The sequence below is a fragment of the Amblyraja radiata genome, chromosome 10, assembly GCF_010909765.2.
Source record: "Amblyraja radiata isolate CabotCenter1 chromosome 10, sAmbRad1.1.pri, whole genome shotgun sequence".
NCBI classification, from domain to species: Eukaryota; Metazoa; Chordata; class Chondrichthyes; order Rajiformes; family Rajidae; genus Amblyraja; species Amblyraja radiata.
In genome coordinates this window covers 60,299,819-60,325,965 of record NC_045965.1, presented here as the reverse complement: position 1 = coordinate 60,325,965, position 26,147 = coordinate 60,299,819, and the positions used below count along the sequence as shown (strand labels likewise).

General features: G+C 46.3%; 1 protein-coding gene across 1 annotated transcript in view; it reads right to left on the bottom strand.

Moving 5' to 3' along the window:
* The window catches only part of LOC116978020, a 206,330-nt gene that overhangs the window by 156,821 nt on the left and 23,362 nt on the right, over window positions 1-26,147 (bottom strand). The window contains exons 2-3 of the mRNA XM_033029007.1: window positions 22,371-22,495; window positions 15,335-15,382 (exon numbers count right to left, since the gene is read on the bottom strand). Of these exons, the coding sequence (XP_032884898.1) occupies window positions 15,335-15,382; window positions 22,371-22,495 (173 nt within the window). The remainder of the gene's footprint in view (window positions 1-15,334; window positions 15,383-22,370; window positions 22,496-26,147) is intronic.

The window sequence follows — 26,147 nt, the reverse complement described above, 5'->3', positions numbered from 1 at the left end:
GACTTTCATATGAAGAAAGACTGGATAGACTCGGCTTGTACTCGCTAGAATTTAGAAGATTGAGGGGGGATCTTAATGTTTTTCTCATCTCTGTCTTAAAGGATTTCCCCCTTATCCTTAAACTGTGACCCCTTGTCCTGGACTTCCCCAACATCGGGAACAATCTTCCTGCATCTAGCCTGTCCAACCCCTTAAGAATTTTGTATGTTTCTATAAGATCCCCCCTCATTCTCCTAAACTCTAGCGAGTACAAGCCGTATGTCAAGTTGTTACTTGTGGGCGGAGCACCAAGGCAAATTCCTTGTATGTGAATACTTGGCCAATAAACTTACTTACGATAATGCTAGTGTGCAGGGCCGAAGGGCCTCTTTCCACGCTGTACCTCGAATGTCTAACTTGAAAGGCAGGGAAGCAGTGGAAAGACTGCAGGCGGAACGAAGGAACTGCAAGCGTTTTGACAGGAATATTTCTTCCAATGGATAGGTCAGAGTAGAGATCAGGGAAATGGAAACAATGTGGTCCTAACGAGGGGTTTGAAAGCTGAAATAGATGAAGCAGCAAGGCGAGAGGACCTCCGTGATTTACGCACACATTTCTGGAACAGTCTGTCTGGAAATTAACATCCAAGATTTCTACATTTAAAGATGACGAACGAACAAGAAATTGTTAACGACCTGGCGGCAATGGAACAGCGTGTGATTAGTGGCCGTAATAATGATTGAATTTCCTATTAGGCTTGAGAGAGCGAGAGAGAGAGAGAGAGACAGAGAGTCACTGCCCAAGTAGGGCAAACTTCAAAGCGCCGGAGAGTAAATCAGTCACTGTAAACTGAGCGGGCTGTTAATCAGTAAATCCACAGAGAGAAAAAAAAGGGGTGGGTGTGTCCGCAGAAGTGTGAGTCAAGAGTGAAGAGAGTTTATTGTCATGTGTCCCAGATAGGACAATGAAATTCTTGCTTGCTGCAGCACAACAGAGCATAATACAGAATAGTTCAATGTGTCTATATAGCATAGACCATATATATATACACACACACATAAATAAACAGATAAAGTGCAATAGGCTGTTATAGTTCAGAGTTTGTTTGATGCCGAGTTTAATAGCCTGATGGCTGTGGGGAAGTAGCTGTTCCTGAACCTGGATGTACCAGATTTCAGGCTCCTGTACCTTCTGCCTTCTACCTGTGACATTGGATGGAAGCTGCATACCAAATCTTGTTGCACATATGTGCAATGACAATAAAATATATTATTATTATTATTATTATTATTATTGATGGCAGCGGAGAGATGAGTGCGTGGCCAGGATGGTGTGGGTCCTTGATGATGCTGGCAGCCTTTTTAGCCTTTTTGATCCAACACTATACCCGGTGCACACTCGTAAAAGGTAGCGTGCATGATTGAGTGGAGCAAATAATGTGAGGCAAGGTGCAAGATTAGGCTAATAGGAACACAGAAGGAGAAACACAGCATTTTATAAAAATAAACCAGGCGAGTAAAACACAATGTGGAATTCATGGCCACAGAAGTCTGCAGAGGCCTAGTCAGCGGGAAAACATGGTGAGACAATAGGTGCAGGTGTAGGCCATTCGGCCCTTCGAGCCTCCACCGCCATTCAATGTGATCATAGCTGATCATCCCCAAACAGTACCCCGTTCCTGCCTTCTCCCCATATCCCCTGACTCCGCTATTTTTAAGAGCCCTATCTAACTCTCTTTTGAAAGCATCCAGAGAACCTGCCTCCACCGCCCTCTGAGGCAGAGAATTCCACAGTCTCACCACTCTCTGTGAGGTGACGTTTCGCGTCGAGACCCTTCTTCAGACTCAAAGAGACGACCAAAGCGTCTCGACCCAAAACGTCACCTATATATAGATGCAGTATGACTGCTTTGCTCTTATATTTCATACTTTTGTTGGCAAATAGAAAGTATGTTACAGTTTTTCATTCCTCAGACTTTACCCGACTTTACCTTGCTCTGATCATTATGAACGTTATTCCATTAATCATGTATCTGTACACTGTGGGTGGCTCGATTGTAATCACGTGTTGTCTTTCCGCTGACTGGTTAGCAGAGAACAAAAGCTTTTCACTGTACCTCGGTACACGTGACGACAAACTAAACTCAAACTCAAACTTAAACCTGTCTTACTAGATTTTAGAATCTGTAGCTGCACAATCCAAAGTCCCCCAGTTCATCCACACCACTCGATGCCCTGTGCATTTCTTTGACATGTTGAACCTTGGTGGTGAATCTGCACAATTCATTGCCACTAAAGGCTGTGGAGGCCAAGTCAATGGATATTTTTAAGGCGGAGATGGATAGCTTCTTGATTGGTATGGGTGTCAGGGATTATGGGGAGAAGGCAGGACAAAGGGGTCAGGAGGGAGAGATAGATCAGCCATGATTGAATGACGGGGTAGATGTGATGGGCCGAATGGCTTAATTCTTCTCCCTGTAAGACTTCACACTGTTCTGGATGAATTTCCAGTATCTATTTTGCTAGCCAACTGACCAGACCATCTATATCCTCCTGTAGAATAAACATTGCCTCCTTACTGTCATCAATATAGACAATTTTACATCATCCGCACACTTAGAGTCATACAACGTAGCAACTCGCCCTTCGGCCCAACTTGCCCACACTGGCCAATGTGTCCCAGCTATACTAGTCCTACCTGCCCACATTTGGCCCATATTCTTCTAAACCTGTCCTATCCATGTACCTGTCTAACTGATTCTTAAACATTTGGATAGTCCCAGCCTCGACTACCTCCTCTGGCAGTTTGTTCCATACACCCACCACCCTTTGTGTGGAAATGTTAACCCCTCAGATTCCTAACAAATCTTTTCCCCTTCACCTTAAACCTCTGTCCTCTCATCCTCGATTCACCTACTCTGGGCAATAGACTCTGTGCATGATTGTGTACACCTCTATAAGATCACCCCTCATCCTCCTGCGCTCCAAGGAATAGGGTCTCAGCCTGCTCAATTTCTCCCCATAGCTCAGATGCTCGAGTCCTGGCAAAATCCTCGAAAGAATCTTCTCTGCACCCTTTCCAGCTTGACAACATCTTTCCTACAACATGGTGCCCAGACGGAACACTTCTTGTAACATCCTCTGCTTTTAAGTATAGTAGGCCCTCCTCGGTCATGACTGACCATGGGTGATGCATCCTAGTTTGCAGGTGATGTGTGGTCGGATGCAAGCCTGGGCGATGTCATGTGGAGGACAGGCTGTTGCCCATGCAGCACGTCCCCCCCTCTCCACGTCGCTGATCGATCGAAAGGAACAGCAGGGCCGTTACAGTTTGGCACCAGCGCCGTTGCAGGAGCTGCCAGAGCGAGGTTGTAGACAACGACAAACGGCCTTAGGGGCTCCGACTACAGATTTTCTAGAGGTTTACTCCTGGTGCCTTTTCCATGACTGGATATAGAAACATAGAAACATAGAAAATAGGTGCAGGAGTAGGCCATTCGGCCCTTCGAGCCTGCACCGCCATTCAATATAATCATGGCTGATCATCCAAATCAATATCCCATACCTGCCTTCTCTCCATACCCCCTGATCCCTTTAGCCACAAGGGCCACATCTAACTCCCTCTTAAATCCAGCCAATGAACTGGCCTCAACTACCTTCTGTGGCAGAAAATTCCACAGATTCACCACTCTCTGTGCAAAAAATGATTTTCTCATCTCGGTCCTAAAAGACTTCCCTCTTATCCTTAAACTGTGACCCCCTTGTTCTGGACTTCCCCAACATCGGGAACAATCTTCCTGCATCTAGCCTGTCCAACCCCTTAAGAATTTTGTAAGTTTCTATAAGATCCCCCCTCAATCTTCTAAATATGGCCACAAGGCAGTGGTGGTTTTAAATCAGAGTTTTCCCTCTCCTAGATGGACTGCCTTCCCAGGCTGACGAGCCCCATCTGCCCGAGACTCGTTGGGACGGGAGCGTCCACCTTCCCGTGCAGGTCTATAGCACCTGCCCACTCCACAATAAGTAGAGAATTATTATTATATACACAAAGATTAAAGGGTTGGTGCTCGAAGCCCTGTGGAACTCCACTGGTTACAGCCTGCCAGTCACGAAAACACCCGTCACATGTTAGTCAAAGCTGGGTATCTCTGCACAAAATCTTAATAATTAACAACCACAGTTTAACATGATTTCTTCTGACACACCCACACTGGTAATTATTGCTTTAAGGCCTTTTCCTAATGAAATTAATGCATTGATTGCCCTAACAAATTAGTATAACTCGAACATAATGCCCTGCATCTGTGACCTTGCAGAGAGAGGTTCCCAAAATATCCCTGGAATTAAATGTCGAGAGCATTAAATAGAGGTTGTATTCACCAGAGTGCTGTGTGCATCTAACCACAAAGAATATTCTTCTTCAGAATGCGAATATCTGATGGTCTATATAAGTGAATCCTTAAATAATAAAGCCTAGGTCTTGTGAACTAATGATACTATTTGGTTGCAAGCGCTTTGTTCGATATCTATCTGTGTTAACAATTAATGTAACTAATATTATGGAAATTGATTTTATGGGAATAAAGAACTTTGCCCTTTTAGTTAATTACACGGCATGCATGTGGTTTTGGTGTTATGGTCGGGGATAGGATTAGAATCTAGTTTGAATAGCAAAGGATAGAAGTGGAAACTCAGAAATTAGAATCTGTGCCATGATTGATATGGTATGTTTAGTTTCAAGAAGCAGCATCGAAGATAGACACCAAAGGGTGGAGTAAAGAGCCTGTCCCACTTGGGCAACATTTGCGCGTCAATTAGGCGACATCATTTACGCGTCACGGCTCACGTGATGCGCGCATGGTGCGCGGTGACGTAGGCAGTGACGCGCGGTCGCGCGCGGCGCCCCAGGATTTTGGGATGTACAAAATCTTCGCACGCCATCTGCGTGGCGCGCAAATGACGCCCAAGTAGGCCAAGCCCTTAACTCAGTGGGTCAGACAGCATCCCTGGAGACAAGGAATAGGTGACGTTTCGGGGCAAACCCACCATGTCCACACCGACAATCGATATTTCTATATTGCCCCATTTTCTCATCCACTTATTACACATTAGGGGCAATTTTACATGCGCCAATTAACCTTCAAACCCGCAAGTAAGAGGAAACCCATGCGGTCACAGTGAGAACGTACACACTCCACACAGACAGCACCCGAGGTCAGGATCGAACCCGGGTCTCTGGCGATGTGAGGCAGCAAATCTACCAGCTGCACCACTGTATGTACTCAAATAACTATTTTCACAGTATTCACAAGGTCCTTTAATACTTTTTGTTTCATCTGAACTTCCACATACTAAGTTGATTTATACAACAATGATTTCACACTCCTGGTCTTTCAAGAACAAACAGATCAAAATAATAATTTGTGCATTTCTGCCCATTTAGTCTTTTAGGCTTTAGAGATACGGTGTGGATAAAGCCCTTCGGGCAAGCAAAACAGGCAAGTGTACACAAAAATGCTGGAGAAACTCAGCGGGTGCAGCAGCATCTATGAAGCGAAGGAAATAGGCAATGTTTCGGGCCGAAATCCTTCTTCAGACTGATAGGGGGTGGGGGGACGCGGGGAGAAGAAAGGAAAAAGGAGGAGGAGGAGCCCGAGGGCTGAGGTAGGAAGGGGAGGAGACAGCAAGGGTTAACAGAACTGTGAGAAATCAATGTTCATGCCCCCAGGATGCAGACTCCCCAAGCGGAATATGAGGTGCTGTTCCTCCAATTTCCGGTGTTGCTCACTCTGGCCGTGGAGGAGGCCCAGGACAGAGAGGTCGGATACGGAATGGGAGGGGGAGTTAAAGTGCTGAGCCACCGGGAGGCCAGGTTGGTTAGTGCGGACCGAGCGGAGGTGTTCGGCGAAACGATCGCCAAGCCTACGCTTGGTCTCACCGGTGTAGATCAGCTGACATCTAGAGCAGCGGATGCAATAGATGAGGTTGGAGGAGGTGCAGGTGGATACAGGTGAAGGGGGGAGCATGTGATAGAGACATAGAAACATAGTAAGTAGGTGCAGGAGTAGGCCATTCGGCCCTTCGAGCCAGCACCGCCATTCAATATGTTCATGACTGATCATCCAGAATCAGTACCCTGTTCCTGTTTTTCCCCATATCCCTTGATTCCATTAGCCCCAAGAGCTAAATCTAACTCTCTCTTGAAAACATGCAGTGAATTGGCATCCACTGCCTTCGGTGGCAGAGAATTCCACAGATTCACAACTCTCTGGGTGAAAAGGTTTTTCCTCATCTCAGTCCAAAATGGCCTACTCCCTTATTCTTAAACAGTGACCCCTGGTTCTGGACTCCGGGAACATTTTTCCTGCATCAAGCCTGTCCAATCCCTTAAGAATTGTATATGTTTCTATAAGATCCCCTTCAATCCTAAATTCCAGTGAATATAAGCCCAGTCGATCCATTCTTTCATCATATGTGTTATCTGGCAGATGGTCTCAAGCACTAGATTGAAGGCATGATCGACAACCCTTGAACAGCTGAAGATCTGCCCCAGCAGTGTATATCCAGGTGTGGACACCAATATATCGGCAGGACCAAGCGCAGATTGTTGAGAATCTCCGTTTAGTCCGCTTCAACCTACATGATCTCCCGGTTGCTAAACACTTTAGCTTTAACTCCCCCTCCCATTCCCACACTGACCTTTCTGTCCTGGGCCTCCTCCATTGTCAGACTGAGGCCCACCACAAATTGGAGGAACATCACCTCATATTTCACTCGGGCATCTTACAACCCAGCGGTATGAATATTGACCTCAAGTAACCCTTACTTTGCCTCTCTCCCCATCCTGGTTCTCCGACCAGTCCGACTGTCCTCCTGATTAAATTTTATCTTTGTATGCTTCATTGTCACCTTCCCCTAGCTTTCAAAGATCTTTAGTTTTAATTAAGTTTAGAAATACAATGTGGAAAAATGCCCTTCGGCCCATCGAGTCTGCGCCGACCAGCAATCCCCGCGCACTAACACTATCCAACACATACCAAGGACAATTTACAATTTTACAAAGCTATTTAACCTACAAACCTGTACGTCTTTGGAGTGTGCGAGAAAACCGAAGATCTCTTAGAAAACTCATGCCGTCACGGGTAGAAACATAGAAAATAGGTGCAGGAGTAGGCCATTCGGCCCTTCGAGCCTGCACCGCCATTCAATATAATCATGGCTGATCATCCAACTCAGTATCCTGTACCTGCCTTCTCTCCATACACCCTGATCCCTTTAGCCACAAGGGCCACATCTAACTTCCTCTTAAATATAGCCAATGAACTGGCCTCAACTACTTTCTATGGCAGAGAATTCCAGAGATTCACCACTCTCTGTGTGAATTTTTTTTTTCTCATCTCGGTCCTAAAAGACTTCCCCCTTATCCTTAAACTGTGACCCCTTGTTCTGGACTTCCCCAACATCGGGAACAATCTTCTTGCATCCAGCCTGTCCAACCTCTTAGGAATTTTGTAAGTTTCTATAAGATCCCCCCTCAATCTTCTAAATTCTAGCGAGTAGAACGTATAGGCAGCGCCCGGAATCGGGGTCTCTGGCGCTGTAAGCTCTGTAAGGTAGCAACTCCACTGCTGCGCCACCGTTCCGCCCAAATCTATTCTACATTTTCCTTGAACTTTGTCCCCTTTGATATCTCGTTTTCACACCTTCCCCTTCCATATCTCTGCGTCTCCCCCTCCCATGATCATATTGAATGGCGGTGCAGGCTCGAAGGGCCGAATGGCCTACTCCTGCACCTCTCTTCTTCAGTCCACAGAAGGGTATCGACCCGAAACGTCACCCATTCCTTCCATCCAGAGATGCTACCTGTTCCGCTGAGTTACTCCAGCATTTTGCACCAATCCCCATTTACAAAAGTCATTCTCACTGCCTGAACTTTTCGGTTATTGCCTTTTTCCAACAACAAGTTAAAAAACAAGCATTTGATTCTGGAGAACAATCTGTGTTGGGGAGAGTTCAACTAAAAAGCTAAGTGAAATGTCTAAAGCTTATTGCAAATTGCATTTTCACAGGTCTCACGTAGTCTCAGAACATCAGGCACTTATTTTTACAAGGTGTTGGTGTTTGTTTTCCAATAATGCGTCTCTTGGGAAGGAAAGTGATAAAGAATCTCACAGCATTTCTGCTCGCCTCGATTAGACTATTATACGCAGCATTCGTTACACCACAGTTACAGAGTCTTGCGGGAATAAGATGCCAGATTCTCAAAGTGGTGAGGCCAGGCACATCCACTCACAAAAGTGGACAAACCATTTTACACTCTGTCATCAAATGACTGTATTTAAGAAGAAATACATTTAGTTTAGTTTGGAGATTTAGCGCGGAAACAGGGCCTTCGGCCCAACGAGTCCATGCCGACCAGTGATACCCGCACATTAGCTATCTTTACACACACCAGGAACAATTTTTTTACCAAGCCAATTCACCTACACACCCGCACACCTTTGGAGTGTGGGAGGAAACCGGAGATCCCGGAGAACATACAAACTCCGTCCAGGGTGGAACGCCGGGTCTTTGCGCCACAGTGCCACCATATATCGCATTTGAGATATCTGTCAACTCTCTTCTTAGCCAAGCTAGGCCCCAAATGCCCCCAACCCGCGATGTGAAAATGGTGCCCGCCAGCTTCAACAGACAATAGACAATAGGTGCAGGAGTAGGCCATTCGGCCCTTCAAGCCAGCGCCACCATTCAATGTGATCATGGCTGATCATCCCCAATCAGTACCCCGTTCCTGACTTCTCCCCATATCCCCTGACTCCGCTAATTTTAAGAGCCCTATCTAGGTCTCTCTCGAAAGCATCCAGAGAACCAGCCTCCACCGCCCTCTGAGGCAGAGAATTCCACAGACTCACAACTCTCTGTGAGAAAAAGTGTTTCCTCGTCTCCTTCCTATTAAATCTTTCCCTTCTCATCTTAAATCCATGTTCACTGGCTCTTGATTCCCCCACTCCGGGGAAAAGACTGTGCATTCACATTTATTCCCCTCATGATTATATACACCTCGGGAAAATCATCTCTCGGCCTAGGGCTGTACGGTGGCGCAGCGGTAGAGTTGCTGCCTCACAGCGCCAGAGACCCAGGTTCGATCCTGACTACAGGTGCTTGTCTATACGGAGTTTACACATTCTCCCCGTGACCTGCGTGGGTTTTCTCCAGGATCTCCAGGTTCCTCCCACACCTCAAAGATGTACAGGTTCGTAGTTTAATCGGCTTGGTATAATTATAGATTGCCCTTAGCGTGTGTAGGATAGTGTTAGTGTGTGGGGATCGCTGGTCACTGTCGAATCGGTGGACTGAAGTTTCTGTTTCCATGCTGTACCTCTGCATCTCTAACCTAAGCTAAAAGCCTCTTGCAGAGTGTCATAGAGTGACAGAGTCATATATAAACAGGCCCTTCGGCCCAACTTGCCCATACTGGCCAATATGTCCCAGCTACACTCGTTCCCACCTGCCCGCATTTGGTCCATATCCCTCCAAACCTGCCCTATCCATGTGTCTGTCAAACTGTTTCTTAAACGTTGGGGCAAGAGACTCTGTACATCGACCTGATCTATTCCTCTCATGATTTTATATACAGTGCAGTGCAAGGAATAAAATGATATGGAGGTACTCAACAGATCAAACCAACGAGGGAGAAGAATTATTGAACATTTTGGGTTGAGATAGACAATAGACAATAGATGCAGGAGTAGGCCATTCAGCCCTTCAAGCCAGCACCGCCATTCAATGTGATCATGGCTGATCATCCACAATCAGTACCCCGCTCCTGCCTTCTCCCCATATCCCCTGACTCCACTATCTTTAAGAGCCCTATCTAGCTCTCTCTTGAAAGTATCTAGAGAACCGGCCTCCACCACCCTCTGAGGCAGAGAATTCCACAGACTCACAACGCTCTGTGTGAAAAAGTGTTTCCTCATCTCCGTTCTAAATGGCTTACCCCTTATTCTTAAATTGCAGCCCCTGGTTCTGGACTCCCCCAACATCGGGAACATGTTTCCTGCCTTAATCTGTCTTTTTGCTCCAAATTCAAGCAACAGCAGTCTCTTACTTTTCTGCTTAAAATATGTGCTGATTTGTATCCTCCAGGTGTTAAAATTATGCCCTACAAATGATGATCCTATTTTCCTGCCCATCTGGTAATTCCAATTTTATTTTCCTTATCCCCTCGAAAAAAAAAAATCTATCAAGGAGAGATTTAATCTCCAGTCCTTCTTTTCAATGCTATTGTGTATTGTTGTTTGCTTGTTATTCATGTTCTGTGCATGCATTGGAATGAAAACCATTAACACTGAACCTTATTCATCAACCAGAGAGAACATTGGATTCCTTTCTTAGGATATATTTCATGAATTCATGTTCAGAGCAGAGTACTTGATGAAGATGGAGATAATGGATACACCAGTTGTCATCTTTCCAAACTGTCATGGATTATACACAGTGTGTAGGAAGGAACTGCGGATGCTGGTTTACACAGAAATAGGGTCTCGACCTGAAACGTCGCCCATTCCTTCCCTCCAGGGATGCTGTCTGTCTACCTGAGTTACTGCAACAATTTGTATCTATCTTCGATTCATAACTTAATAAGTTCATTAATTAAGTTCATACGTTCGGTAAATAAGCTCATAAATTGATAGGAGAAGAATTAGGCCAGTCGGCCCATCAAGTTTATTCTGCTGGTACACAAAAATGCTAGAGAAACTCAGCGGGTACAGCAGCATCTATGGAGCGAAGGAAATAGGCAACGTTTCGGGCCGAAACCCTTCTTCAGACTGATTTTCCAACATCTGCAGTTCCTTCTTAAACAAAAAGTTTATTCTGCTATTCAATCATGGCTGATCTATCTCTCCCTCTCAACCCCATTCTCCTGCCTTCTCCCCTTAACCCCTGACACCTGTACTAACCAAGAATCTATCTACCACTGCCTTGGCCACCACAGCCGTCCGTGGCAATGTATGCCACAGATTCACCGCCCTCTGGCTAAAGAATCGGTATAGATTATAGAGTGGCAACCATAGACTGGATGGTCGCAAATATTATTCCCCATTTTAGAAAAGTAGACACAAGGACAGCATAAAATCCACAGACCATGTAGCTCGGTCAGGATTGGAATAATGCTAATATCTATCAAGAAAGTTGGAATGTTGCATTTATGAGTTTGCACAGAGATTTATTTTAGACCAAAATATTAAGTTTGGGCTTATAAACAACAGAATATATAATGAACTGCAGATGCTGGAATCCAGAGCAAAAAACACTGAATTGCCTCAAAGTGAGAAGGTGAGTGTTAGAATCTGGGTGACGTTGATGGAAATGTAGGGAGAATAAAAAGGGTACACAAAGTGCAGGAGTAACTCAGCGGGTCAGGCAACACTTCTGGAGAACATGTAATAAAAAAGGAACTTCAGATGCTGGTTTATAACTAAAGATAGACGCAGTGCTGATGTACGTATCTCTGTGGGTTAGGCAGCATCTCTGGAGAACATGGATATAAATGAATGAATAAGTTTATTGGCCAAGTATTCACATACAAGGAATTTGCTTTATTGCTCTGTCCGCAAGTGACAACATGACATACAGTGACAGTTAGGAATGATACATAAAACAATAAACATTAGTAATAAAACATTGACGATATGTGACGTTTCGGGGTCTGGACCCGCTGTTCTTCAGACTGATTGTAATAGCGGGGTGAAAGCTCAATGTAAAGTGGTGGTCGGACCTGGCCAGACAAGTGGTGGATACAGGTGAGGGAGAATTGATGGGCAGATGGGCGGACTAACCCCAGAGGTGAATAGTGGACAAAGTGCGGTGAGATAAGAAGAGGAGAGGAGTGAATAATGAGGCCAAAGGAAGGGATGTAGGTGGAAAGGAAAACCAGAGGTGTATTTGGCGCATCAGTAGACACAGGAGCATCAGGGGCGGCACGGTGGCGCAGCGGTAGAGTTGCTGCCTTACAGCGCCAGCGACCCGAGTTCAATCCTGACTCTAGGTGACCGCGTGGGATTTCCCCGGTTGCTCCGGTTTCCTCCCACACTCCAAAGATGTACAGGCTTGAAGGCTAATTAGCTTCTGTGAATTGTTCCTCTCGTATAGGATAGAATTAGTGTGAACGGGTGGTCGCTGGTCGGCGCGGATTGTTGGGCCGAAGGGCCTGTTTCCGCACTGTACCTCTAAACTAAGTTAAACTAAACTAAGAAGACCTTCATTAAAATGAAAAACAATAGGTCTGACAGCTTTAGCAGCAGAGAGAAGGTGCCAGAGCAGTTTAACAGTTTGTGTCCGTGTAAAGTTGTGTTGTTTTTCATACCCAACTAACAGCAGCAGCAGATATAAGGGAGTCCCTTTCTGGTAGAGTGGCCATATTGAAGTGGCCATTTTGAGAGGGTCCACTTTGTGTTGGAAGAGTTGCTGGTAGATTAAAGTGTGTCTGAAGAAGGGTCCCGAACCAAAACGTCACCCATTCTTTTTCTCCAGTGATGCTGCCTGACCCGCAGTGAGCTATTTAAGGTTTACTTTTCTTTAAGTCCACAGGACTCATTTTGTTCCATGGGCATTAAGCAGGCAGTTGTGGCATTGAGTGGTGTGGTATGGAACTCATGAAATGTATAGAGGGATAGACACAAAATGCCAGAGTAACTCAGCGGGACAAGCAGCATCTCAGGAGAGAAGAAATGGGTGATGTTTCGGGTCAGACTGTGTCTGAAGAAGGGACTCGACCCAAAATGTCACCAATTCCTTTGTTTCAGTTTAAGTCTAGCGATTAATTTAGTTTAGTCTAGAGATTCAGCGCAGAAAATGGCCCTTCGGCCCACCAAATCCGCACCAACCAGCGATCCCCGCACATTGATACTATCCTACACACACTAGGGACAATACACATCTATAACAAGCCAATTGACCCACAAACCTCTATGCCTTTGGAGTGTAGGAGGAAACCGAAGATCTTGGAGAAAACCCACGCAGGTCACGGGGAGAACGTACAAACTCCGCACAAGCAGCACCCGTAGTCAGGATGGAACCCGGGTCTCTGGCGCTGTGAGGCAGCAACTCTACCGCTGCGCCACCGTGCCACCCCACGATTGTGTCAATCTTCAGTGTTCCTTCGTACACAAGCATACGAGGGGGACATAGCACTACCTGCAGCATTACCACTGACAAAGACACTAATCAAACGCAGAGAAATGTAAGTTCAATAAGGTGAATATGTGTAGAACACCGTGTCAATAGACCGGCACAAAAATAAAAACCAACAATCAGAAGTGATTTTATTAAATAAAATGAATAGTGATCGATTGAACAGAACTGGAAGATGAAAGGAAATGACAATAAATGGAGTCCACATTACTGGCAATGGAGACTGCCAGCAAATCCTTAAAATAGCCTGCATCGGGTGAAACCAAGCTGAATAAAAACACATCCAATCACTTCTATAACCAAATAGTCGATTGGAAATAACCTTGAACGTTAGATGTTAATACTATCATTATTAATATTTTATTAATTTTCATATAGCTAGTGTACTTACATAAAGATAGTGCTTCAGTATAACAATTAAGTCAACTTAATGAATAATATAACATTCTGATATGCATAGATCAATGTTAAAACCTTTCTGTATCTTCCCTGTAAGCCGATTTGAGACTGGCAGGTTAAACTGTGCAGAGTATTTGTCAATTGACAAGCTCGAGCCCGCTTTCCCCAAAATCAGTGCTGCACAAAGTACTGTAAGTGCAATTAAAATATCAACATTATATTGAATTAAATTTTAGAGACATAGAAACATAGAAAATAGGTGCAGGAGTAGGCCATTCGGCCCTTCGAGCCTGCACCACCATTCAATATGATCATGGCTGATCATCCAACTCAGTATCCTGTACCTGCCTTCTCTCCATACCCCCTGATCCCTTTAGTCACAAGGGCCACATCTAACTCCCTCTTAAAGGTAGCCAATGAACTGGCCTCAACTACCTTCTGTGGCAGAGAGTTCCAGAGACTCACCACTCTCTGTGTGAAAAATGTGTTTCTCATCTCGGTCCTAAAGGATTTCCCCTTTATCCTTAAACTGTGACCCCTTGTCCTGGACTTCCCCAACATCGGGAACAATCTTCCTGCATCTAGCCTGTCCAACCCCCTTAGAATATTGTACGTAATGTCGAGCCAGCACCGCCATTCAACATGAATTCAAAGACTGATCATCCACAATCAGTGCCCCGTTCCTGCCTTCTCCCCAATATCCCTTGTTTCCGTTAGCCCTCAGAGCTGTATATTTAACTCTCTCTTGAGTACATCCAGTGAATTGGCCTCCACTGCCTTGTGTGGCAGAGAATTCCACAGATTGACAACTCTCTGAGTGAGACCCTGATACAGGCTGCGGATAATGAGGAATATTGATATTTTTCCCCCCACCCCACACAGCTGAATATTACATATCTGAGATTGTCGGTAAGGAATCACTCCAGCACTTAGATGCATTCATATGTAGATATGGCACAGTAAAACTCACACTGAAGTGCACATTATTTAAATGTTAGACACAATGTCAATTTTAATGCAATGTCAGACAGCACTCACATCTCGCAAATGCTGATGTGACTCAAAAGCCCATTACATCACTTTAATTGCAAATGGTCCCATAGGAAGATGAGATTTAGACACTTTTGAGCACTGGCTCTCAAGTATCATTGGCAATATTTATTTCAGCTTTTAATGCAATTATTTGTTTTCAACCATAAAAATGGGTTCTATCGTGTAAATAAATACCGGGATGTTGCCAGGACTAGAGGGTCTGAGCTATAGGGAGAGGTTTGAGCCGGCTGGGACTCTATTCCTTGGAGCGCAGGAAGAAGAGGTGTATAAAATCATGAGAGGAATAGATCGTGTAGATGCACAGAGTCTCTTGCCCAGAGTAGGGGAATCGAGGACCAGAGGACATAGGGTCAAGGTGAAGGGGAAAAGATTTAATAGGAATTTGAGGGGTTACTTTGTCACACAAAGGGCGGTGGGTGTATGGAACAAGCTGCCCGAGGAGGTAGTTGAGGCTGGCACTATTGAGAAGCTGGTAGACAGGTACATGGATAGGACAGGTTTGGAGGTGTATGGGGCAAATGCTGTCAGGTGGGACTAGTGTAGCTGGGACATGGTTGGCCGGTGTGGGTGAGTTGGGCCAAAATGCTCGTTTCCACACTGTATCACTCTCTGGCGCTAAGGCACGTATTTGCGTTTAACCTGACATCACACACCCTCGAGTCGTGCTTCCCGCTCCCACCACCATTTTGTTTTAGCATCCCCGTCCTTACCTCAACCATGCACACTCTACAGCTGGGTTTGTCTTCTTTCCAATGGCCCTACAAAACAAAGGAACCGTCTGTTAGACCTGCACTTTGGGAAGTGGAAAAGGAAATCTGTGCCATGGATGTCATACAGTGTGGAAACAGGCCGTTCGGCCCAACCTGCCCACACCAACCAACATGTCCCAGCTACACTAGTCCCACCTGCCTGCCTGTGATGCTTCGGGCCGACACCCTTCGTCAGACTCCCTAACCAGTCAGAAGAAGGGCCTCGACCCGAAACGTCACCCATTTCTTCTCTCCAGAGGTGCTGCCTGTGTCCTGCTGAGTTACTCCAGCATTTTGTGTCTATCTTCCGCTTAAAACAGCATCTGCAGTTATCTTCCTGCACATACGAATGCAAGACATGGGTCAAGAGTCAAGAGGGAGTCAAGAATATTTTATTGTCATATGTCCTGACTCAGAGCAATTAAATTCTTACAACAGATATGTAAACATAGTACTCTGTAAAACACATAGTAAACAAGACCAAAAAAAAGTTCAGTACATATTAATAAGACAGAAAATAAATAAACAATGGCAGTGCAAATAAACAATAATAATGCATTATTAATGTGTTTTGTGCGTGTGGGGTGGGGGGGGGGGGGGGGGGGGGGGGGGTGGAGGAGCTAGTGTAGGCTGTTCAACCTGCTCCAGTAGTAGGTATGATTAAGGAATAGGAAGGAACTGCAGATAGAAACATAGAAAATAGGTGCAGGAGTAGGCCATTCGGCCCTCTGAGCCTGCACTGCCATTCAATATGATCATGGCTGATCATCCAACTCAGTATCCCGTACCTGCCTTCTCTCCATACTCCCTGATCCCTTTAGCCCCAAGGGCCACATCTAACTCCCTCTTAAATATAGCCAATGAACTGGCCTCAACTACCTTCTGTGGCAGAGAGTTCCAGAGATTCACCACTCTCTGTGTGAAAAATGGTTTTTTTCATCTCGGTCCTAAAGGATTTCCCCTTGATCCTTAAACACATGACCCCCTTGTCCTGGACTTCCCCAACATCGAGAACAATCTTCCTGCATCTAGCCTGTCCAACCCCTTAAGAACTGCAGATGATGGTTTAAACCAAAGATAGACACAAAAAGACACGGATGAACAAAGGAGGAGGACTGACAAAGTTATTGCCTTCCGCCACAGTGAGGAATGTTGATTCCACTGCGGTGGATGCTCATGTTATATTCTATTGTGTATTGTGCTCATTCGTTTGTATGGCCCCATGGCAAGTCAAATACCACTGTGCCTTAATTGGTGCACGTGGCAATAAACGTGAACTTGAACTTGAAAACGCTGGAGTAACTCAGCGGGACAGGCAGCCTCTTTGGAGAGAAGAGTTGGGTGACATTTCGGGTCATGTGCAGAGCCTCATTAATTGGAAACACCCTGGAAACTCGTTATATGCAACAGTCATTTGCATTTCCTCTTTTACAAATGCACCTCAAGCTTTTAAAAAGAAGGCACGGTGATCGCAGCGGTAGAGTTGCTGCCATGCAGCGCCAGAGAACCAGGTTCGATCCTGGCCATGTGTGCTGGCCACACAGAATGGGCTGTCAGAGGAGGCGGTTGAGGCAGGTGCCATCTCTCCACATCACCATCTATATTTCTCGTTTCCCTTATCCCCAACCAGTCTGAAGAAGGGTCTGGACCCGAAACGTCACCCATTCCTTCTCTCCAGAGATGCTGCCTGTCCCGCTGAGTTACTCTCTTGCCTGTTTCCCCCCCCCCCCCCCCCTCAGTTCTGCTGCGGACCAAAGGTCATTGCAGCCTTGAAAGTATCTACACATTCAGCTGCTCTTCTTGGGTAATTTCTAATGACTTGGGCACAAGGAACTGCAGATGCTGGTTTACAAAAAAAGATACAAAGTGTTGGAGTAACTCATCGGGTCAGGCAGCATCTCTGGACGACATCGATAGGTGAATTTTTTGGGCCAGGACCCTTCTCCAGACCTGAAACATCGCCTATCCATATCCTCCAGAGATGTTGCCTGACTGGTTGAGTTACTCCAGCACTTTGTGTCTTTTTTTGTAAACCAGCGTCTGCAGTTCCTTGTGTCTACCCGACAAACCTGCACATCTTTGGGATGCCGGAGGAAACTGGAGTGCCTGGAGAAAACCTGTGTGGTCAAGGGGAGAACGTGCATACTCCACACAGGTAGCACCTGAGGTCAGGATCGAACCTGGGTCTCTGACGCTGCAAGGCAGCAGCTCTACCAGCTGTGTCACCAAGTTCATCTTTGGTATTCTCTAGCCAAGTCACTGACATAGATGGAAAGATTTTGGAATATTTGGGGTGGCGCAGCGGTAGAGTTGCTGCCTTACAGCACCAGAGACCCGGGTTCGATCCTGACCACGGGCACTGTCTGTACGGAGTTTACACGTTCTCCTCGTGACCTGCGTGGGCTTTCTCCGAGATCTTCGGTTTCCTCCCACGCTCCAAAGATGGACAGGAGTTGGAGGTTAATTGGCTTGGTGTAAATGTAAAATTGTCCCTAGTGTGTGCAGGGGAGTGTGTTAGTGTGCGGGGATCGCTGGCCGGGTCGGACTCGGTGGGCATAAGGGCCTGTTTCCGCGCTGTATTTCTGAACTAAACAAAAAAAGATGAAGGTAATCGTTTGAGATATGGGGCGAATGAGCAGAGTGAGATAAGTAGAAAGCAAGTAGAAAGACTATGTAAAGTCATTTCTGCGGGGAGGGTCAAGGAAAGAGCGTTCACGTCACGGCCCTGTTTCCACCAATCTTTCCACCACCACGCACAAGAAGCACAAGACAGACACCTTTGTATGCAGATGCCGAGAGGAAATATAGGAGCAAAGAGGTCCTTCTGCAGTTGTACAGAGCCACAGTGAGACCACACCTGGAGTATTGTGTGCAGTTTTGGTCCCCTAATTTGAGGAAGGACATTCTTGCTATTGAGGGAGTGCAGCGTAGGTTTACAAGGTTAATTCCCGGGATGACGGGACTGTCATATGGTGAGAGAATGGAGCAGCTGGGCTTGTGCACTCTGGAGTTTAGAAGGGTGAGAGGATATCTCATTGAAACATATAAGATTGTTAAGGGTTTGGACACGCTAGAGGCAGGAAACATGTTCCCGATGTTGGGGGAGTCCAGAACCAGGGGCCACAGTTTAAGAATAAGGAGTAAGCCATTTAGAATGGAGACGAGGAAACACTTTTTCTCACAGAGAGTGGTGAGTCTGTGGAATTCTCTGCCTCAGAGGGCGGTGGAGGCAGGTTCTTTGGATGCTTTCAAGAGAGAGCTAGATAGGGCTCGTAAAGATAGTGGAGTCAGGGGATATGGGGAGAAGGCAGGAACGGGGTACTGATTGGGGATGATCAGATTGAACGGCGGTGCTGGCTCGAAGGGCCGAATGTCCTACTCCTGCACCTATTTTCTATGTTTCTATGATCACATTGAATGGCGGTGCTGGCTCGAAGGGCCGAATGGCCTACTCCTGCACCTATTGTCCATTGTGTTCAGTTCTAGCTGAACAACTTCTAATCGTGAGATGTGGACTCGATAAGAAGAAGATTGCTGCAGGTAGCACTGACGTCGGCTTGGGCTTTGGGGAACAGCAGAGTTAAAGTACCTCGGCAATGGCACTCCTCAAACAGCAGCCACTTCAGAGTGCTCCTGTTTTATTTTGTCCCGCTGGTATCAGTTCTGGAGCTGAGGCTACGTTGCGGTAAACTAACTTGCATCACTCCATCTGGTGTCCCCCCCCCCCCCCCCGATCCCAGCTCCAAATCATTTCACAATTTATATTGGAGCCCCCTAATAAAAGTCACAGTCGCTAAACGTAATGAATTTGCATGCGCGACCCACTTTGAAGACGGCCATCCAAGACAAACGACCCGAGCTACGGATAAAACTCAAGAGCCAACCAATTCACAATGAAAATCAAAGCCGAATCAAGTGTTCTCCACTGTCTATTTAAGCCGTTGCCTTCGACGCCTCTCAGCCCAGTCGCTCCCCCCCAAACGCTACAAAGGCTGGAGGAAAACAAGAACCAGCGGGAACATTTCATTTTTGTTTATTTTTCATAAAAAGCTTTCTCCACGCCAACGCAAAATGAAGCGACTGTCCGCCGACTGGTTTGTGATGTGAAGCGTTCAGAAGCACTCAATTACTGCAAGTCCCTGGTTTTCAGCTAAAAAAGACTATAAACTGCCTTTGAGCTGCACAGCCAGAGTGCTCAAGATTGGTGTTCAATTGGATTAAATCAACTAGAATGGTGGCAGGGAAGGCTCGGTGAGATGAGTAATAAGGATGTTGTAATGCAATTTCCCGGGTCAGCCAACCTTCTAACGATAATAGCGTGCCCTTTACTTGTATTTGTAAATGTGCTTCATTAGGTTGACGTCTCTCTTAGATTTTTAGACTTTTACCCAATCGTCCCGCCAACTCCACCCCCTCCCCACCTACTTGTGTCTCCAACCTCAGCATGTCCCAACACACCCTCAGTGTATAAAATCACAAGAGGAATAGATCGGGTGGATTCACAGAGTTGGGGAATCGAGGACCAGAGGACGTCGGTTTAAGATGAATGGGAAAGGATGCAGGGTGACTTGGACAGGTTGGGTGAGTGGGCAGACGCGTGGCAGATGCAGTTTAATGTGGATAAATGTGAGGTTATCCACTTTGGTGGCAAGAACGGGAAGGCAGATTTATTATCTGGATGGCGTCAGGTTGGGAAAAGGGGAAGTACAACGAGACCTGGGTGTCCTAGTACATCAGTCACTGAAAGAAAGCATGCAGGTACAACAGGCAGTGAAGAAAGCGAATGGCATGTTGGCCTTCATAACAAGAGGAGTTGAGTATAGGAGCAAAGAGGTCCTTCTGCAGTTCTGCAGGGCCATAGTGAGACCACACCTGGAGTATTGTGTGCTGTTTTGGTCTCCTAATTTGAGAAAGGACATTCTTGCTATTGAGGGAGTGCAGCGTAGGTTTACGACGTTAATTCCCGGGACGGCGGGACTGTCATATGATGAAAATAGAGCGACTGGGCTAGTATTCACTGGAATTTATGAAGGATGAGAGGCTATCATAGAAATATAGACAATAGATAATAGACATAGAAACATAGAAACATAGAAATTAGGTGCAGGAGTAGGCCATTCGGCCCTTCGAGCCTGCACCGCCATTCAATATGATCATGGCTGATCATCCAACTCAGTATCCCGTACCTGCCTTCTCTCCATACCCTCTGATCCCCTTAGCCACAAGGGCCACATCTAACTCCCTCTTAAATATAGCCAATGAACTGGCCTCGACTACCCTCTGTGGCAGGGAGTTCCAGAGATTCACCACTCTCTGTGTGAAAAATGTTCTTCTCATCTCGGTTTTAAAGGATTTCCCCCTTATCCTTAAGCTGTGACCCCTTGTCCTGGACTTCCCCAACATCGGGAGCAATCTTCCTGCATCTAGCCTGTCCAACCCCTTAAGACAATAGACAATAGGTGTAGGAATAGGCTATTTGGCCCTTCGAGCCAGCACCACCATTCAATGTGATAATGGCTCATCTTGCCCAATCAGTACCACTAGTTCCTGCCTTCTCCCCATACCCCCTGACTCCGCTATCTTTAAGAGCCCTATCTAGCTCTCTCTTGAAAGTATCCAGAGAACCGGTCTCCACTGCCCTCTGAGGTAGAGACTTCCACAAACTCACAACCCTCTGTGTGAAAAGTGTCTCCTCGCCTCCGTTCTAAATGGCTTACCTCTTATTCTCAAACTGTGGCCCCTGGTTCTGGACTCCCCCAACATCGGGAACATATTTCCTGCCTCTAGCGTGTCCAAACCCTTAAAAATCTTATATGTTTCAATAAGATCCCCTCTCCTCCTTCCAAACTCCAGAGTATACAAGCCCAGCCGCTCCATTCTCTTAGCATATGACAGTCCCGCCATCCCGGGAATTAACCTTATAAACCTACGCTGCACTCCCTCAATAGCAAGAATGTCCTTCCTCAAGTTAGGGGACCAAAACTGCACACAATACTCCAGGTGTGGTCTCATTATGGCCCTGTACAACTGCAGAAGGACCTCTTTGCTCCTATACTCATCTCCTCTTGTCATAAAGGCCAACATGCCATTCGCTTTCTTCACTGCCTGCTGTATCTGCATGCTTACTTTCATTGACTGATGAACAAGGACCCCCCAGATCCCATTGTACTTCCCCTTTTCCCAACTTGACACCATTTAGATAGTAATCTGGCTTCCTGTTTCTGCTACCAAAGTGGATAACCTCACATTTATCCACCTTAAACTGCATCTGCCATGCATCTGCCCACTCACCCAACCTGTCCAAGTCACCCTGCATTCTCATAGCATCCTCCTCACAGTTCACACTGCCACCCAGCTTTGAGTCATCGGCAAATTTGCTAATGTTACTTTGAATCTCTTCATCTAAATCATTGATGTATATTGTAAATAGCTGCGGTCCTAGCACCGAGCCTTGCGGCACCCCACTAGTCACTGCCTGCCATTCTGAAAGGGACCCGTTAATCCCTACTCTTTATTTCCTGTCTGCCAACCAATTTTCTATCCATGTTAGCAATCTACCCCCAATACCATGTGCCCTAATTTTGCCCACTAATCTCCTATGTGGGACCTTATCAAATGCTTTCTGAAAGTCCAGGTACACTACATCCACTGGCCGTCCCTTGTCCATTTTCCTAGTTACATCCTCAAAAAATTCCAGAAGATTAGTCAAGCATGATTTCCCCTTCGTAAACCCATGCTGACTCAGACCGATCCTGTTACTGCTATCCAAATGTTCGGCTATTTCATCTCTTATAATTAACTCCAGCATTTTCCCCACGACCGATGTCAGGCTAACTGGTCTATAATTCCCTGTTTTCTCTCTCCCGCCTTTCTCAAAAAGTGGGAAATCATTAGCTACCCTCCAATCCACAGGAACTGATCCTGAATCTATAGAACATTCGGCAAACTAAATTGATAGCTTGTTGTGTGCTATGATGTGGGGGGGTGGGGTTATTACCTTTTGTATCCAGGTCAGCAAACACTTGTGATGAGCAACCAAACTCTTGCAGTCACAATACTGCAGCAAGGAGTCGCAGTCTGTCACCCCTCGCTCCCGACAGATGAAACACTCGAGGGGGTCGTCTGAAACGTTAAAAATTAAATTGAAGTGAGGGCTGTAATGAAACAGCTTCGCGGATTAGACCAGGAAACAAACCAGCAAAGTCATGAGTATTTTTATACCTCCGAAACAATAGAGATGCTGGAAGAGGAACACGTCCGAGACATGTTAAATGGGTACCACGTGCTCCATGCGTGTGTATCGCACGATAATCAGATGCATAACCACAGTTATGCCACACACAGGTAGGCTGCTTGTCTAATTGAATGCTCGTCATGTGCAGAGGCTCATTAATTGGAAACAGGCTGCTTCACCCAGGAAACTCGTTATATGCAACAGTAATTTGCATTTTTGTTTTGCAAATGCACCTCGAGTTGTAAAAAGAAGGCACGGTGGCGCAGCAGTAGAGTTGCTACCTTACAGCGCCGGAGGCCCCGGGTTTGGTCCTGACCACGTGTGCTGTCCACACAGAGGGTGGCGGTGGGTGTATGGAAATAATGCAGTCAGGGGATACGGGGAGAAGGCAGGAACAGGGGTACTGATTGGGGATGATCAGCCATGATCACATTGAATGGTGGTGCTGGCTCGAAGGGCCGAATGGCCTACTCCTGCACCTATTGTCTATGTCTATTGAATGAGCTGTCAGAGGAGGTGGTTGAGGCAGGTACTATCTCTCCACATCACCGCCAATATCTCTCATTTCAATAGACAATAGACATTAGACAATAGGTGCAGGAGTAGGCCATTCTGCCCTTCGAGCCAGCACCGCCATTCAATGTGATCATGGCTGATCATCCCCAATCAGTACCCCGTTCCTGCCTTCTCCCCATATCCCCCGACTCCGCTATCTTTAGGAGCTCTATTCAGCTCTCTCCTGAAAGTATCCAGAGAACCGGCCTCCACCGCCCTCTGAGGCAGAGAATTCCACAGACTCACAGCTCTCTGTGAGAATAAGTGTTTCCTCGTCTCCATTCTAAATGGCTTACCCCTTATTCTTAAACTGTGGCCCCTGGTTCTGGACTCCCCCAACATCGGGAACATATTTCCTGCCTCTAGCGTGTCAAAACCCTTAATCATCGTATGTTTTCCCCTCTCATCCTTCTAAATTCCAGAGTATACAAGCCCAGCCACTCCATATCTCAGCATAGCCCTTATCCTTAACCAGTCTGAAGAAGGGTCTCGACCCGAACCATCACCCATTCCTTCTCTCCAGTGACGCTGCCTGTCCCGCTGAGTTACTCCAGCTTTTTGTGTCTATCTTCTAAGATTTAAAAGCTATCAGGCACATGGATAGGAAGGGTTTAGTGGGATGTGGGCCAAACGTGGGCAGGCGGGACACTGGTGTAGATGGGTCACCTTGGTCGGCATGGGCGTGCCGGGCCGAAGGGCCTGTTTCCCTGCCCTATGCCTCAGCTGCCATGGAAAGTGAAAGCTACTGACGTTACGTTCGACATTGCAACATCAGAAAGAAAGACTTCAGTTCCTCTGACAGTGAAGCATCAGTTCCCGGACTCCAAGCACGAAAAACCCCGTCATTGCTCAAAGCCATTTGCCATTTATTAGCACCATGATTGCTTCAGTAAGTGATTAATCTGCCAGGATTGGATACTTTACAGGAATGCACATTTATAAAAAACAAAATATCACAGCATTCAACTCGCATTACGTTCAGAATGTGATTGAGTATAATTAATTAAAGGCTGCAAACTCAACCAACCAGGCCAAAATATTTTCACGCAACTAAAAAATGTTAATTTTAATTTCGAAAGAAAGCCAATAGGAGCAAATAAAATGGCCAGGGTCATAAAATGGCCGTGGAAATGGGGGGGGGGGGGGGGAGGGTGGCGACACGGTGGCGCAGCGTTAGATTTGCTGCTTTAAGGGGCTGTCCCACTTTCACGAGCTAATTCACAACCTTTTTTACTTGTGGACATTTTTCATCAGGCTACATCGCCCCGACCTACTTGCTGCCACGAATACCTACGACTAGCGTCACGGCCTGCTACGACCTCGTGACGACCATGCTGCGGGGATGAGTCAAGGACGAACTCGGCAGAGGTCGTGAATTAGGTCGTGAAAGAGGGACAGGCCCTTTACAGCGCCAGAGACCCAGGTTCGATCCCGACTACGGGTGCTACCCGTACGGAGTTTGCACGTTCTCCCCGTGACCTGCGTGGGTTTTCTCCGAGATCTCCGGTTTCCTCCCGCACTCCAAAGACGTGCAGGTGTGTAGGTTAATCGCCTTGGTATAAATGTAAATTGTCCTTAGTGTGTGCAGGATAGTGTTAGTGTGCGGGGATCGCTGGTCGGCGCGGACTCGGTGGGCCAAATGGCCTGTTTCCACGCTATCTCTAAAACTAAACACTAAAACGGTCTTTTTCTGATCCGGCGAATCACTTGGCAGGTGTTGAACTGTAGAACACGCATCTTAAAAAGTCATGAATTTTTTAAATTCTTTGTTTTTCATTTTTTATTCAGTTAGGGTTTTTAATCAGCTTTCTGCAAAATTGGGTCTATTTTCTTTACGAGGGATACATTATATTTCAGTCTCTATAAAGATTGATTAAATTGTAATTGGTAATATTAACAACAGGCAAATGAGCATATTCATATTAATATCAGTCTACCAGGTAACCACTCTTGGGACTCACTTCTAAAGATGGAATTAGTCAGTGCGTTTGGAAAACGTATTGTTTAGTTTAGAGATACAGCGCGGAAACAGGCCCTTCGGCCCACTGAGTCCGCACCGACCAGCGATCCAGGTGTCCTAGTACATCAGTCACTGAAAGAAAGCATGCAGGTACAACAGGCAAGTGAGCTCCTGATGAAGTGGGCACACTAACATCACCCTACACACACTGGGGAAGAATTTACATTTACACCAAGCCAATTAGCCTACAAACCTGTACGTCTTTGGAGAGTGGGAGGAAACTGGAGATACCAGAGAAAACCCACGCAGGTCACGGGGAGAACGTGCAAATGTGTACAGACAGCACCCGTAGTCAGGATCGAACCTGGGCCTCTGGCGCTGAAAGGCAGCAACTCCATGGGTAGCGCCACCGTGCTGCCGTGGATGGAAGTGGACATCCCCCATCGATGATATACATCACTGTCACAGAGATGTTGCAGCTTAGAAACAAAACTAGCATTTGTATAAGTGTTGTGTTAATCGCCTGTAGTTTCTTTTACTTAGTAGTTATTTGCATAGTTGGCTGTTAAGTATTGCATATTGGTAGCCAGTGGCGGACTGGCCAGGGTGTCAGCTTGCCCGATGGTAAGTGAGCTCCTGATGAAGTGGGCCCCCTATATCAAGTCGGGCCCTGATGAAGTAGGCCCCCTTTGTCTCCTGGCAACCAATATTTTTAGACCCAGTCCGCCACTGTTGGTAGCATTGGTGTTAAGAGCAGGTATTGGGGGGGGGGGGGGGGGGGGGGGGGGGGGGGGGTTGTGGTGTTGTGGGCCCTAACCAATGAAACACCAGTGAAGGAAGATGCCCACTTGATAATCCCAATGAGAAACTGCCATCTACACGCCTAGTTTTTGTTGTCCCACAGGTTTGTTGAGTGTTTATCCTGGCGTTATAGCACATGTACTTTGAGTTTAGAAATTTATTTTTCCAAGTTGATTATAAAGGAGTCCAAGTAACCCTGAAAGAGGGATTTGACCCAAACTGCC